This window comes from Parambassis ranga, chromosome 8 (assembly GCF_900634625.1).
Source record: "Parambassis ranga chromosome 8, fParRan2.1, whole genome shotgun sequence".
NCBI lineage: Eukaryota > Metazoa > Chordata > Actinopteri > Ambassidae > Parambassis > Parambassis ranga.
Genome location: NC_041029.1, coordinates 6,375,662 through 6,387,116, shown reverse-complemented (window position 1 = coordinate 6,387,116; position 11,455 = coordinate 6,375,662). Strand labels below are relative to the sequence as shown.

General features: G+C 41.8%; 1 protein-coding gene across 3 annotated transcripts; it reads left to right on the top strand.

Moving 5' to 3' along the window:
- Positions 1 to 786: 786 nt before the first annotated feature.
- LOC114440617 (uncharacterized) lies at positions 787 to 9,862 on the top strand. 3 transcript variants are annotated; one of them, XM_028413120.1, is made up of 3 exons: positions 787 to 992; positions 6,968 to 7,702; positions 7,979 to 9,862. In XM_028413120.1, the coding sequence occupies exons 2-3, from the start codon at positions 7,381 to 7,383 to the stop codon at positions 9,370 to 9,372; spliced, it is 1,716 nt and encodes a 571-aa protein (XP_028268921.1). In that variant the 5' UTR covers positions 787 to 992; positions 6,968 to 7,380; the 3' UTR covers positions 9,373 to 9,862. The 3 variants fall into 3 exon arrangements, with proteins under 3 accessions (XP_028268921.1, XP_028268922.1, XP_028268920.1); XM_028413121.1 differs by having other exon boundaries at positions 6,968 to 8,071; positions 8,588 to 9,862; XM_028413119.1 differs by having other exon boundaries at positions 6,968 to 9,862.
- Positions 9,863 to 11,455: the final 1,593 nt, after the last annotated feature.

Below are 11,455 nucleotides of genomic sequence, written 5' to 3'. Positions count from 1 at the left end.
ATCATTGATTAGCATAAAGAGCCAGTCGATGTGAATGTGAGAAATTGAATTTGACTCTAGCCGACGGACCCCTCTGGATGAGGGTGAAGCGCAGTGGTCAGACTGTTAGCATCCTGTCTCAGTGGGGTCACTTTAATCTGAAGAGGAGGCAGCTGTCTTTGAAACCAGACATCTTTACTGATTCAATAAATTCAGGGTTGTAAGCAGGGACCTGCTTATTAACTCAGAATAGCTGAATTAAATTGTCTAATTGTTGGAATCAATGTACATAAGTTATCCTACTTTTACTTTATTATATGAGTTACATCTTACGTCATTATATGAGTTACATCTTACTCTTTATGTGTGCATAATGATTTAAGTATCTTACTGTGTGTAGTAGCATTTACCCTGTTGATTTATGCTTCTGTTTGAGTTAACCTAAATCACCTGAGTGTTTTTGTTTGAAGGTATGCTTACTTTAGTTGAACCCTGACCTTCACATAGAATGTCTAAGGCATAGAATGTTTAATGTTTAACCACTTTACTGGAAGAAAGAAGAAAGGCCGAAGATGACACACACACACACATTCACACAGAAGCTGTTACATCTAAAACGAAACTAAGATTTGTGATGCATGAACCCTTTGTCCCTTAGTAACTATGTATTAGGGCGTTCCCAACTAATAAAAGGCCAGGAGAACCCAGAGCTGCTTCAGAGTGAGTTTGGAGATTGTAACTGAGCAGTCTCTGGTCACTCTCCTTGCAAGTAAAAAGATATCTAACTCTCTGTGTCTCTTTTGTACAGGTTGTGTAATACAAATGTTTGGGGTTTGAACCTAACATTTAATTGGTCCTTCGAGCCGGATTCCAAGATACCTGACGATCCCAGCGGACGAGGTGAGATCCAGAGAAAGACAGTGGCCACTGCTTGAGACCCTTTCCGGGACTGGTCCCTCCCTCGTGGGCTGGGGTCCGATGGTTGACGGAAAGTCCAGGAGACACAGACGAGTGTGAGTATAGATTTCCTTAAAAAGGGGGAATGTGTGAAAGACGCGCGCAGTAAAAGATAAGAAGTACAAGAGGATAGTGAGATCCTCTGTGTGTTAAAGAAGTGACAAGAGGATAGTGAGATCCTCTGTGTGTTGAAAAAGTGAATAAAACCCTGACAATTCTAGACTCTATCAGGTCAAGTAAAAAAGTCCGCAGGAGGGTAGACTCCCCTAGTTTAAAACGACTAGTTAAATTCTACGTAGGTCAGCGGAACCTGTTTGGCAACTGTGTTAAAATTAAAAGTAAAAAGTGAAGTGCACGTTCGAACAAAAAGGTGTGAAAGTGAATGTGTGAATGGAAACATAATTACCACTAGGTAATTATATTTCATATAAAACAACAAGACTCAAATGGTGAGCCTTTGTGGATGCATGTAGGCAAGAAAACTCCACCTGAAAAGGTTGAAGTGAGTTTTACCACAAAAGGTTGTTGATTGCCATCTTGTTGAAAGAAATCCAGTGATAGAATACAGCAGGTATTAAGACCCACTGGATCCAACATCTAGATCAAAATGGGGAAGGGGCAAAGCAAAACCCGACAAAAGTTAATTGATGAGTTAACTTGTAAAGATTGGAAAATAGTTCAAAAGGCAGATGAGGCCGCGATAGAACCGTTAGGTCGTTGGATAAAAAAGTATAGTTTTAATGGTAAACTATCAACTACTGATGTAAAAGACCTACAACTCAAAATTAGGATCAAATGTAAAGATGATAAAAATAAATTGAAAAAAGAAGGTTATGAACACACGCAGGTCTGGATCAAAATAGCAGGACAGCGTGAGGAGGGTGAGAAGAAGGCGAGACGGGAGAGGGATGAGAAAAAGAAAAAAGGGGCAGCAGGCAGTGACAGTGTAGGAGAGAAACAGACATTGATGTTTCACAGGAAGGAGGATGATGAATTTAGTGGGCCATATGCAGAGGCTAGACAGCTGTTGCAACAACAGGCTGAGGTCTCCGCTCCAGACACACACATAGCAGCGGGGCCACCAGGGGGGCCGCCCAAATACACACCTCTTGCAAATGCAATTTCACAGCCCAGCTACGCACCTCCTGTATTTGAAACTCCACACACAATGCTGACCCGTTCAAAAGGCAGTGTAGGAGACTGGTCAAAAGGCTTAACAACCGGAATACAAAATATGTTTTCTCCGAAACCAAAAATACCTGATTTCTCACAAGAGAGAGAAGACACAGATGTTTTCCCTCTAATAGAATTACCTAATCCACGCGCAGGCCAGGAGGGTGAGAGAGAGGTGATTAGAGTATTCAGAACTTGGACTCAAAGTGATGTTAAAAAAGCAGTTGAGGGGATTCCACACCCTAAGGAGGATGTTGAGGAATGCATCACACAAATGGAAAATCTGCGACAATCATATCACTTAAATGGAGCAGAAGTTCAGCAAATTTGGATGACCTTAACAGGTCCTGACTGGTTTTATGTAAAAGGAAATTATTCCCCTACTGATGCACAAAACCAGATTCATCCTCCTGAGAGTGGGGAATTAGATAGAAATGTGAATCCGCTTTTAGACCGGATCAGAAACAGATATAGAAGGAGAGCAAATTACACTGAAATTGGAAGGTGTAAACAAAAGCCAGAGGAGCCGTTTGAGGAGTACAGAGTAAGGATGGAGAAAATTTTTAGAGCGCACAGTGGTCTAGTGATGGATGACGCTGATGATGGAGCTTATAAACAACAGCTAAAAAACGCTTTACACTCAGGCTCACTACCAGAGATTAGTGGGTGGGTAAGTCGTCATTATATAGGCATGAGCGGGGGAACACTCGCAGAGTATGTAAATCATGCCCTGCATGCGGAGAAAGTCATTAGCAGCAAAAAAGGGAAAAAGGAGTTGGTCTTCTATCAGGAAGAAGAAGAGCCAGATGTGTTTTATCAACAAGCCAGAGGTCGAGGTCGCGGACGCGGTAGGGCCAGAGGCAGAGGAGGTTTTGGATCACGCTCAACTGATAACCCCAGAGCGTGCTGGTCATGCGGAAAGGAAGGCCACATAGCGAGAGATTGCAGAAGCAATCCCTCCCCCCACAGTCACGGGACAGCATGACTAGAACATACACAGTTAGAAGGAGAACCTGAGGAAGAGGTTGATGAAGGAGAGGAAGTGTTAAATCTAGAGGATTTGTTTTTTGAGGAGAAAATAAGGCCAGAGATCACTATAATGGTACAAGGCACTCCAGTTAAATTTCTTTGTGACACTGGAGCGTGCAGGACCACAATTAGAGAAAAGCTACCGCACCTTTCATTGGGCCCTAATTATTCTACTGTACGATCAGCACAAGGTGCTATTAAAATGGTTCAAGAAACAGAACCTATATGGCTTAGAGACCCGAAAGGAAAATCATGTCAGCTATCAGTTTTGTGGCTGCCAGAATGTCCAGTAAATTTGCTTGGAAGAGATGCCTTAGTTTCTCTAGGCCTAGCCATTGTACCAACACCTGAAGGATTAAAAATGATCAGACAAAAACCAGATGAAGTATATGTAGTGCAAGGGACAGGGAAACCTAATTACTACTATACACTTGACGTTCCTAACAGGCAACCCATTTCTATGGGAGATTCTCTTATGAATGAAGGGAAAGGAGCGGTGAGGCAGGTTCAGGATCAAATGTCACCAAATGATTTGCATATCACCATGTGGTACACTGACCACGTTGATCCTAAGTATAAAGAACGTTTGGATAAAGTCACACCTGCTAAAGTGACAGTGACATACTTGTATTCTGATGGTATAGCAAATGCTGCAGCTGCAGTCACTGTACCAGATCAAGTTAAAACTTTGTACAGACAACACTGGAACCACATGCACATCTCGCTATGTAAACACACACATGCTAGATGGAGAGATCTCGGACAGCTAGTGAATAGAGGAGAGAAAGCTTGTGATTGGACAGCAACAGGTGTAAACACCTGGTATAGTGATTCAACTGAACTGACCAGAAAAGCATTATTCTGGACTGTGACTGTCCAAGCAGGAGTACATTTGGCTGAAACTGAAAAGTGATACATTTTCTTCACTGATGAGCAGGAAAATTTATTGAAACAAGTTCCCTCTGAACTATGGTCACAAGGACCCACGGATGTAGGACTAGTGAAACGAGCACAACCGGTAATAATCAGGCCCAAAACAGAACATCGTCCTAGAATAAAACAGTATCCTTTAAAGCCTGATGCAATGGAAGGAATAGAACCGGTAATTGAGGATTTAAAGAAAGCAGGTGTATTGATAGAATGCGCAGACTCTCCAGTGAACACGCCTATTTTTCCAGTGAAAAAGGCGCCTCCATCTACAGGGTGGAGGATGGTTCAGGATTTGATAGCAGTGAATAATGCAGTAGTTCAGAGGTCTCCATGCGTAGCAGACCCACATACACTATTAAATTCACTGAATCCAAAAGCTAAATATTTTACTGTGATAGACATAAGCAATGCATTCTTTTCGGTACCAGTGCATAAAGATAGCCAATTCTGGTTTGCATTTACTTTCAAAGGGAAAAGATACACATACACCAGGTTGCCTCAAGGTTATTGTGAAAGTCCAACTATTTATTCACAAGTAATTGCTTCTAGTCTTTCCACTTTTGAACCTCCAAGTAAGAGTCAATTGCTTACTTATGTAGATGACATTCTCGTGGCGTCAGAAACAGAGGCAGGCTGTAAAACGGACACGATTGCATTGTTAAAACATTTGGCACAAGAGGGCCATAAAGTAAACAAAAGCAAACTACAGTTCTGTCAGGAAAAAGTAAAATATTTAGGACACCAGTTATGTACAGGGGGGAGAACAATACTGGAGGAGAGAAAAGCTGCAATTCTACAAGCACCCAAGCCACTAACAAAAAAGCAGATGATGTCATTTTTAGGTTTGACTAATTATTGCCGAAGTTGGGTGCCAAATTATGCAGAATTAACTGCACCATTGCAGTCTTTGATGTATAAGGAAGAATTGAAAATGTCTGACAGCCTTAAGTGGACAATTGAAGCTGAAAATGCTCTGTGCAATTTAAAACAGGCCATGGTAAGCAGCTGCACATTGGCCTTACCAGACTACCAAAAGGAGTTTGTGCAAATGGTAGATTGTAAAGGATATTTCATGACCTCAGTTTTGACACAAATGCATGGAAATAAACTCAGGCCAATTGCCTACTACTCGACAAAGTTGGATGCTGTAGCATGTGCATTGCCTCATTGCGTGAGAGCAGTGATCGCTGCGTCATTAGCTGTAATTTCAAGTGCAGACATTGTACTTTTCCATCCGTTACTTTTAAAAGTCCCTCATGCTGTGTCTGCCTTATTATTGCAAACCAAAATGACTTTTCTCTCCCCGGCCAGACATTTATCCTGCATGTCCATTTTACTCTCACAGCCACATCTAAAAATAGAACGGTGCACAGCACTTAACCCGGCTACACTCGTGCCCACGGAAGGGGAGGGGGAGCCTCATGACTGTGAATCTCTATCAGAGCAGACAGCTAAGAGCAGAGCAGACTTAAAGGACATTCCTTTACAGCAGGGACACACACTGTTTGTTGACGGTTCTTCTAAAAAGGATGATAAAGGAAAAACAAAGACAGGCTATGCTGTCGTAACACAAGATAAGGTTTTGAGAGCAGAGGCACTCCCTCAACATTTTTCTGCACAAGCAGCAGAATTAGTAGCTCTCACTGAAGCTTGTAAATTAATGAAAGACAAAATAGCAACAATTTACACTGACAGCCAATACGCATATGCAACAACTCATACATTTGCGCAACATTGGAAAAATAGAGGCATGATAACATCTACGGGAAAACCAGTAACGCATGCAAAACTTCTTTCAGAACTGCTACAGGCTATACATTTGCCGAAACAATTAGCCATATGCAAATGTGCAGCACACACAAACGGGACTGATCCTGTTTCGAGAGGAAATGCATTTGCAGACAAAACAGCAAAAGAAGCCGCGCAGGGTGAAATCCATGTTTTCAGTATGTCAGACACTAGCTTAAACCATGACATACTACGTGATATGCAACAACAATCACCCAACCAAGAGCTGGAACAGTGGAAACGAAAGGGGGCACAACTGAAAGAGGGAATATACACATGACCAGAAAATAAACCAATCCTACCAAAAAATCTATATAAATGGGCCGCTATATGGAGCCATGGGCAAACACATGTCTCCACAGGGGGGATGTTGAGTTTGGTAGCCAGAAAGTACACAACATATGGATTCAATTCCTATTCAAAAAATTTTTGCAGAGCATGTTTGATATGTGCAAAACATAATGCTCAAGGCAATTTGAGACCAAAAAGAGGACAGTTTCCAAAACCTAATTATCCGTTCCAGCACATACACATGGATTTCATAGAACTAAACAAAAGTGAAGGTAAAAAATACTGTTTAGTCATAATTGATTCTTTTTCAAAATGGATTGAACTATTTCCTACCACAAACCCAGACGCACTAACGGTAGCGAAAGCTTTGTGTAAGGACATTATTCCTCGCTATGGGATTCCAGAAAAAATCTACAGTGATAATGGTTCTCATTTTGTAAATCAACTAATCTCTAACATAGGCAAAATGTTTTGTATAGATCTAAAACACCATTGTGCTTATCATCCACAGAGCGCAGGGTTGGTAGAGAGAATGAATGGAACAATAAAAAATAGACTTAAAAAATGTATGGAAGAGACAAACAGACCATGGACTAAATGCTTAGATTTAGTAAAGTTGTACATAAACATTACAAGTACAAATGGACTAACACCTTATGAAATTCTGTTTGGCAGACCTTACAGATTGCCTTTCTTTCAAAATGTGTGGGAAACTGATGACGAAAGTACTTTAGCTGACTACATGAGAAAAATGCTGGAGCAACGGAAAGAGGTGTTTAATCAGACCGATAACGATGATACATCCTCTGTGTTCCCACAGGATGACCAGCTAGTAGAGCCAGGAGACTGGGTCCTGATAAAAAGTATAAAGAAGAAACATTGGCATTCACCTAAGTGGGAAGGCCCGTATCAGGTACTTTTAACAACTGGCACAGCAGTGAAGGTTGCAGAAAGGAGTACTTGGGTTCATTTGTCTCATTGTAAGAAAATAATTAAACATGAGTAAAATAACTTTTGTGATTATAGCGCAGGCAGTTGCTATCATCCTCTGTATTGTAGGGTTAGTGCTGTGGTATTTGGCGTAGATTAGTGACTTCTCAAAACAGGCACCTCCAGAGCAAAGGCCGACTACAAAGGGGGCCGTAACCATAGGTTGCTGTCGTCTCAAACCCGGTGAAGATTGTCCACCACTCTGGGCAGGTGATTTAGGAGGAGTCTTAGGAGTGTTGAAAAATGATGTTGACCCCAGCACATAAGAGGATGGTAGCCGTAGCAGGAGTAATCGGACTTGTTGCTATAACTATAATCTTGTTATGGGAAAGATATGAGACACTATCAGCTAAGGAAAAGAGAGCGATCGACTTTGTTCCTGTACACCCATGCTCAGAAAAATATCAGCAACCTGACTTCAACCCAGAAGTAGTTTTGTGTTACAACTCTGTAGCTGTGAGCCAGACCATTGTTATTCCTAGTTCCGCCTTTCAGACTGCAGTTCATCGTTCACAGCCAAAAGACTATTTCGGACATACGTTTTACCTTGATTGCACTCCCTACGGTAAGTCACCTATGGGTGAAAGCGGGTCGTGGGGTACAGTTTTTAGATCCACTGATCTGAAGTGGGCTCCAAATTCCTATGGATGGGCTGAGTGTGCCCAAGAATTTAAGAGAATCATTTCTACTCTGATGGTCACTAAAGACAGTGTAACGTTAAAGGTCAAATCTGGACATGTACTCTTAGACAGAGAAAACTGTAGACGAGTATACTTGTGTGCCTGGATGTCAGGTCGTGATCCATGCTGGATTTTACGATTATGTTCCCTTCTGAGTGCAGGACAGGACACGACTTTCAACAACACGGAGGGTAAACTCGTTGTGGCAGGAGGCCAACCAAGGACAAAGACAATCATCATTAAGGAGGAAGATGGTGAGACGGATGAATGGTTCAAAATTACTACTGGCATTTCAGGATTTGAGAATAATTGGCTTTTAATGGCAGAACAAGCTGCCCAAGCAACACAGGCAGATTGTGTTGTGTGTTTGAGTGCTAGACCACTCCTACAGGTTGTACCTTCAGCTTTGAATTTGACATGCCTAGTAAATGTAATGAGCTATACTACTCCGTCAGCAAAATGTTCCTTTTGGGATAAAATTCACCCTCTAACTCCACCTGAAAGGAAAAAGCCTAAGTTTTCTAACAAAGTAGCTGCGGGAAATTTCACATGTGTTAACCGTACAGGTACAGGTAAAAGACTGGGAAGACTGAATGACACACAATGTTATGCTGTGGAAACTGTGGGTGAGCACTTCAAGCCAAAATCCCGCAGCGACATCTGGTGGTGGTGTGGAGATGACAGATTGTTTGATGTATTACCAGCTAAAACCACAGGACTGTGTGCTTCTGTAACATTGATTCTGCCTGTATCCCTCGTTCCTCTCTCAGCTACAGATTTAGTTGAGAATGTTAAAAGTGTGATGCCTCATCATTGGATCCATACAGCTAAAAGGAGATCCACTAGGTCTTGGCAGGGTGATGACCCGACATACATAGACAGCATCGGAGTACCCAGGGGCGTCCCAGATGAGTATAAACTGGTAAACCAAGTCTCTGCAGGTTTTGAATCTGTTTTATGTTGGTGGTGCACTATTAACAAAAATGTAGACCGAATCAACTACATCCACTTTAATGTGCAGAAATTAGGAAACAAAACTGAAGAAGGTTTCTCCGCTATTCACGAGCAGCTTTCCGCTACCTCTTTAATGGCTTTCCAGAATCGTATTGCTGTTGATATGTTGTTGGCAGAGAAAGGTGGAGTCTGTTCCATCTTTGGGGACCAGTGCTGCACGTTCATTCCGAATAACACAGCAGCTGATGGCAGCCTTACCAGGGCTCTGGAAGGCTTAAAATCCCTTAACAGCAAGATGAAAGACCATTCTGGAGTGGACACATCGCTGTGGAACGGTTTTGGAGACATGTTTGGCAAGTATAAACAATTGGTGATGTCCATCATCATGTCTATCGCTGTATTTGCCGCTATTCTCACCTTATGTGGATGTTGTTGCATTCCCTGTATTAGAGCATTGTGCACTAGAATGATAACCACCGCCATAGCACCTGTTAGAGCAGAGATGCGGGAAGTGTATGCTCTGTTACCTTTTGTTGTAGAAACTCCACAGGAGAATGAGGATGACGATGACGAAGACATGGCTGTCTTCCTACCTGACTGAGATGATCCATCCCTCTGAGTGTACCATTTTACACTGCATGTATGAATTTGTGACCGAAAATCTTAACCAGAAGTGGTCATTGAAGGATGTAACATAAAGCAGTAAAAGTGAATAAACAGGAGGGAAATGTTGGAATCAATGTACATAAGTTATCCTACTTTTACTTTATTATATGAGTTACATCTTACGTCATTATATGAGTTACATCTTACTCTTTATGTGTGCATAATGATTTAAGTATCTTACTGTGTGTAGTAGCATTTACCCTGTTGATTTATGCTTCTGTTTGAGTTAACCTAAATCACCTGAGTGTTTTTGTTTGAAGGTATGCTTACTTTAGTTGAACCCTGACCTTCACATAGAATGTCTAAGGCATAGAATGTTTAATGTTTAACCACTTTACTGGAAGAAAGAAGAAAGGCCGAAGATGACACACACACACACATTCACACAGAAGCTGTTACATCTAAAACGAAACTAAGATTTGTGATGCATGAACCCTTTGTCCCTTAGTAACTATGTATTAGGGCGTTCCCAACTAATAAAAGGCCAGGAGAACCCAGAGCTGCTTCAGAGTGAGTTTGGAGATTGTAACTGAGCAGTCTCTGGTCACTCTCCTTGCAAGTAAAAAGATATCTAACTCTCTGTGTCTCTTTTGTACAGGTTGTGTAATACAAATGTTTGGGGTTTGAACCTAACACTAATAAATAACCATTAAAAGCGTTATTTCCACTCCAATACCATGTTAATACAAGCACAGCAGTTTAATCCACTGGCAGCCTGAAGTTCTCTCTTTAAGCACGGTTGTCATTTGAACACAGCTGTCAGTGATGTTTGTGTGTCAAATAAGAAAAGACAATTAATAAGAGGGACACATCATCAAACCTCATGTTAAAGCCTGTAATTGAAAGAAAAGATAAGTGATGGTGCTTGTGTGTCCATGTCACCCATACAGGCTGTGTTACATCTGCACAGGGCCACCCTGTGCTAATGAGATTTATGGCAGTCATAAACATAATGGTGTGTCTTTATGTGTTAAATCGAGCAAGCATTGCTAAACCACGTGAATGCTTTTACTAATTTTCCTGCCTTTTGCATCATGTCACTGAGCTCAGTTCTGTATAGATGTGAGCACACATGGAGAGGAGGAGGCGGCACAGTAATACACTATGAAGGCTTGTTTGTTTGTCATCCTTCAAAGTCAATGCATTCTATCTGACTGCACCTGCCAAGGTCATTCTGCCACCGTGTGAGGTGGAGGTGGAGAGAGGAGCAAGCATGCCGCAGAGTTTGATGACAGTTTCTATATTCATTAGAGATCAATTAAATGGGGGGGGGGGGTGTCTGTTGTTACATACTGATTTTTTAGTATGCAAATGTGCCACAAATGGGCACAGACAATGTTTGTTTGCAGCTCATGAGGTATAATTAATATAAATAAGGTCCTGTTTTAGCCACTATAGTGGGCCAGAAGGTGCATTATCACCTACTGTGATAAGTGATAGGTAAAAAAGTAACACAGATTAGATTGATCTTTGGGAAGGACGGCCATTTGATTGGATGATAACAAAAGTAATAGTGGTATGATATGATAGGACTGGAGTGTATAGTATCTCACCTCAGCCGACCACAGCCATTGAATGGGATGATAACAGCTGAAACAATATGTAACGGGACAATATAGCTGGTAGGTGGAGTAGGCCCCTAGAAGCCTTATGTATGGGGATGATAACAACTGATGACGTCCACTTACTGGGATGATAACACCCAAAGTACCTGCATAACTATATACACAGGAACAGAGGAGACATAGATGGATACAACTTAGTGGTACTCAGCATATCTACATCTAATGCTTTCCTACAATAGGAAGCACAATAGTGTGGCAGTGGTGGGTTAATGCTGTAACAGTTATAGTAACACACACATGCACCCACCAGCTCCTCTTCTTTTCCCCCACAGCATCCATGCGTCACAGTGATGAATGCCTCCTTCCTGTGAGTGACCTCCAAGGTCAGCAGCAGTGGGGAAAATACAGCCTATAGCTGCCTCCTTCCAGCAGCAGCAGCAGCAGCAAGGTACC

What these genes read in the sequence shown, in the direction of transcription:
- LOC114440617 (XM_028413119.1), top strand. Translation starts at nt 7,381, where the DNA reads ATGATGTTGACCCCAGCACATAAGAGGATGGTAGCCGTAGCAGGAGTA.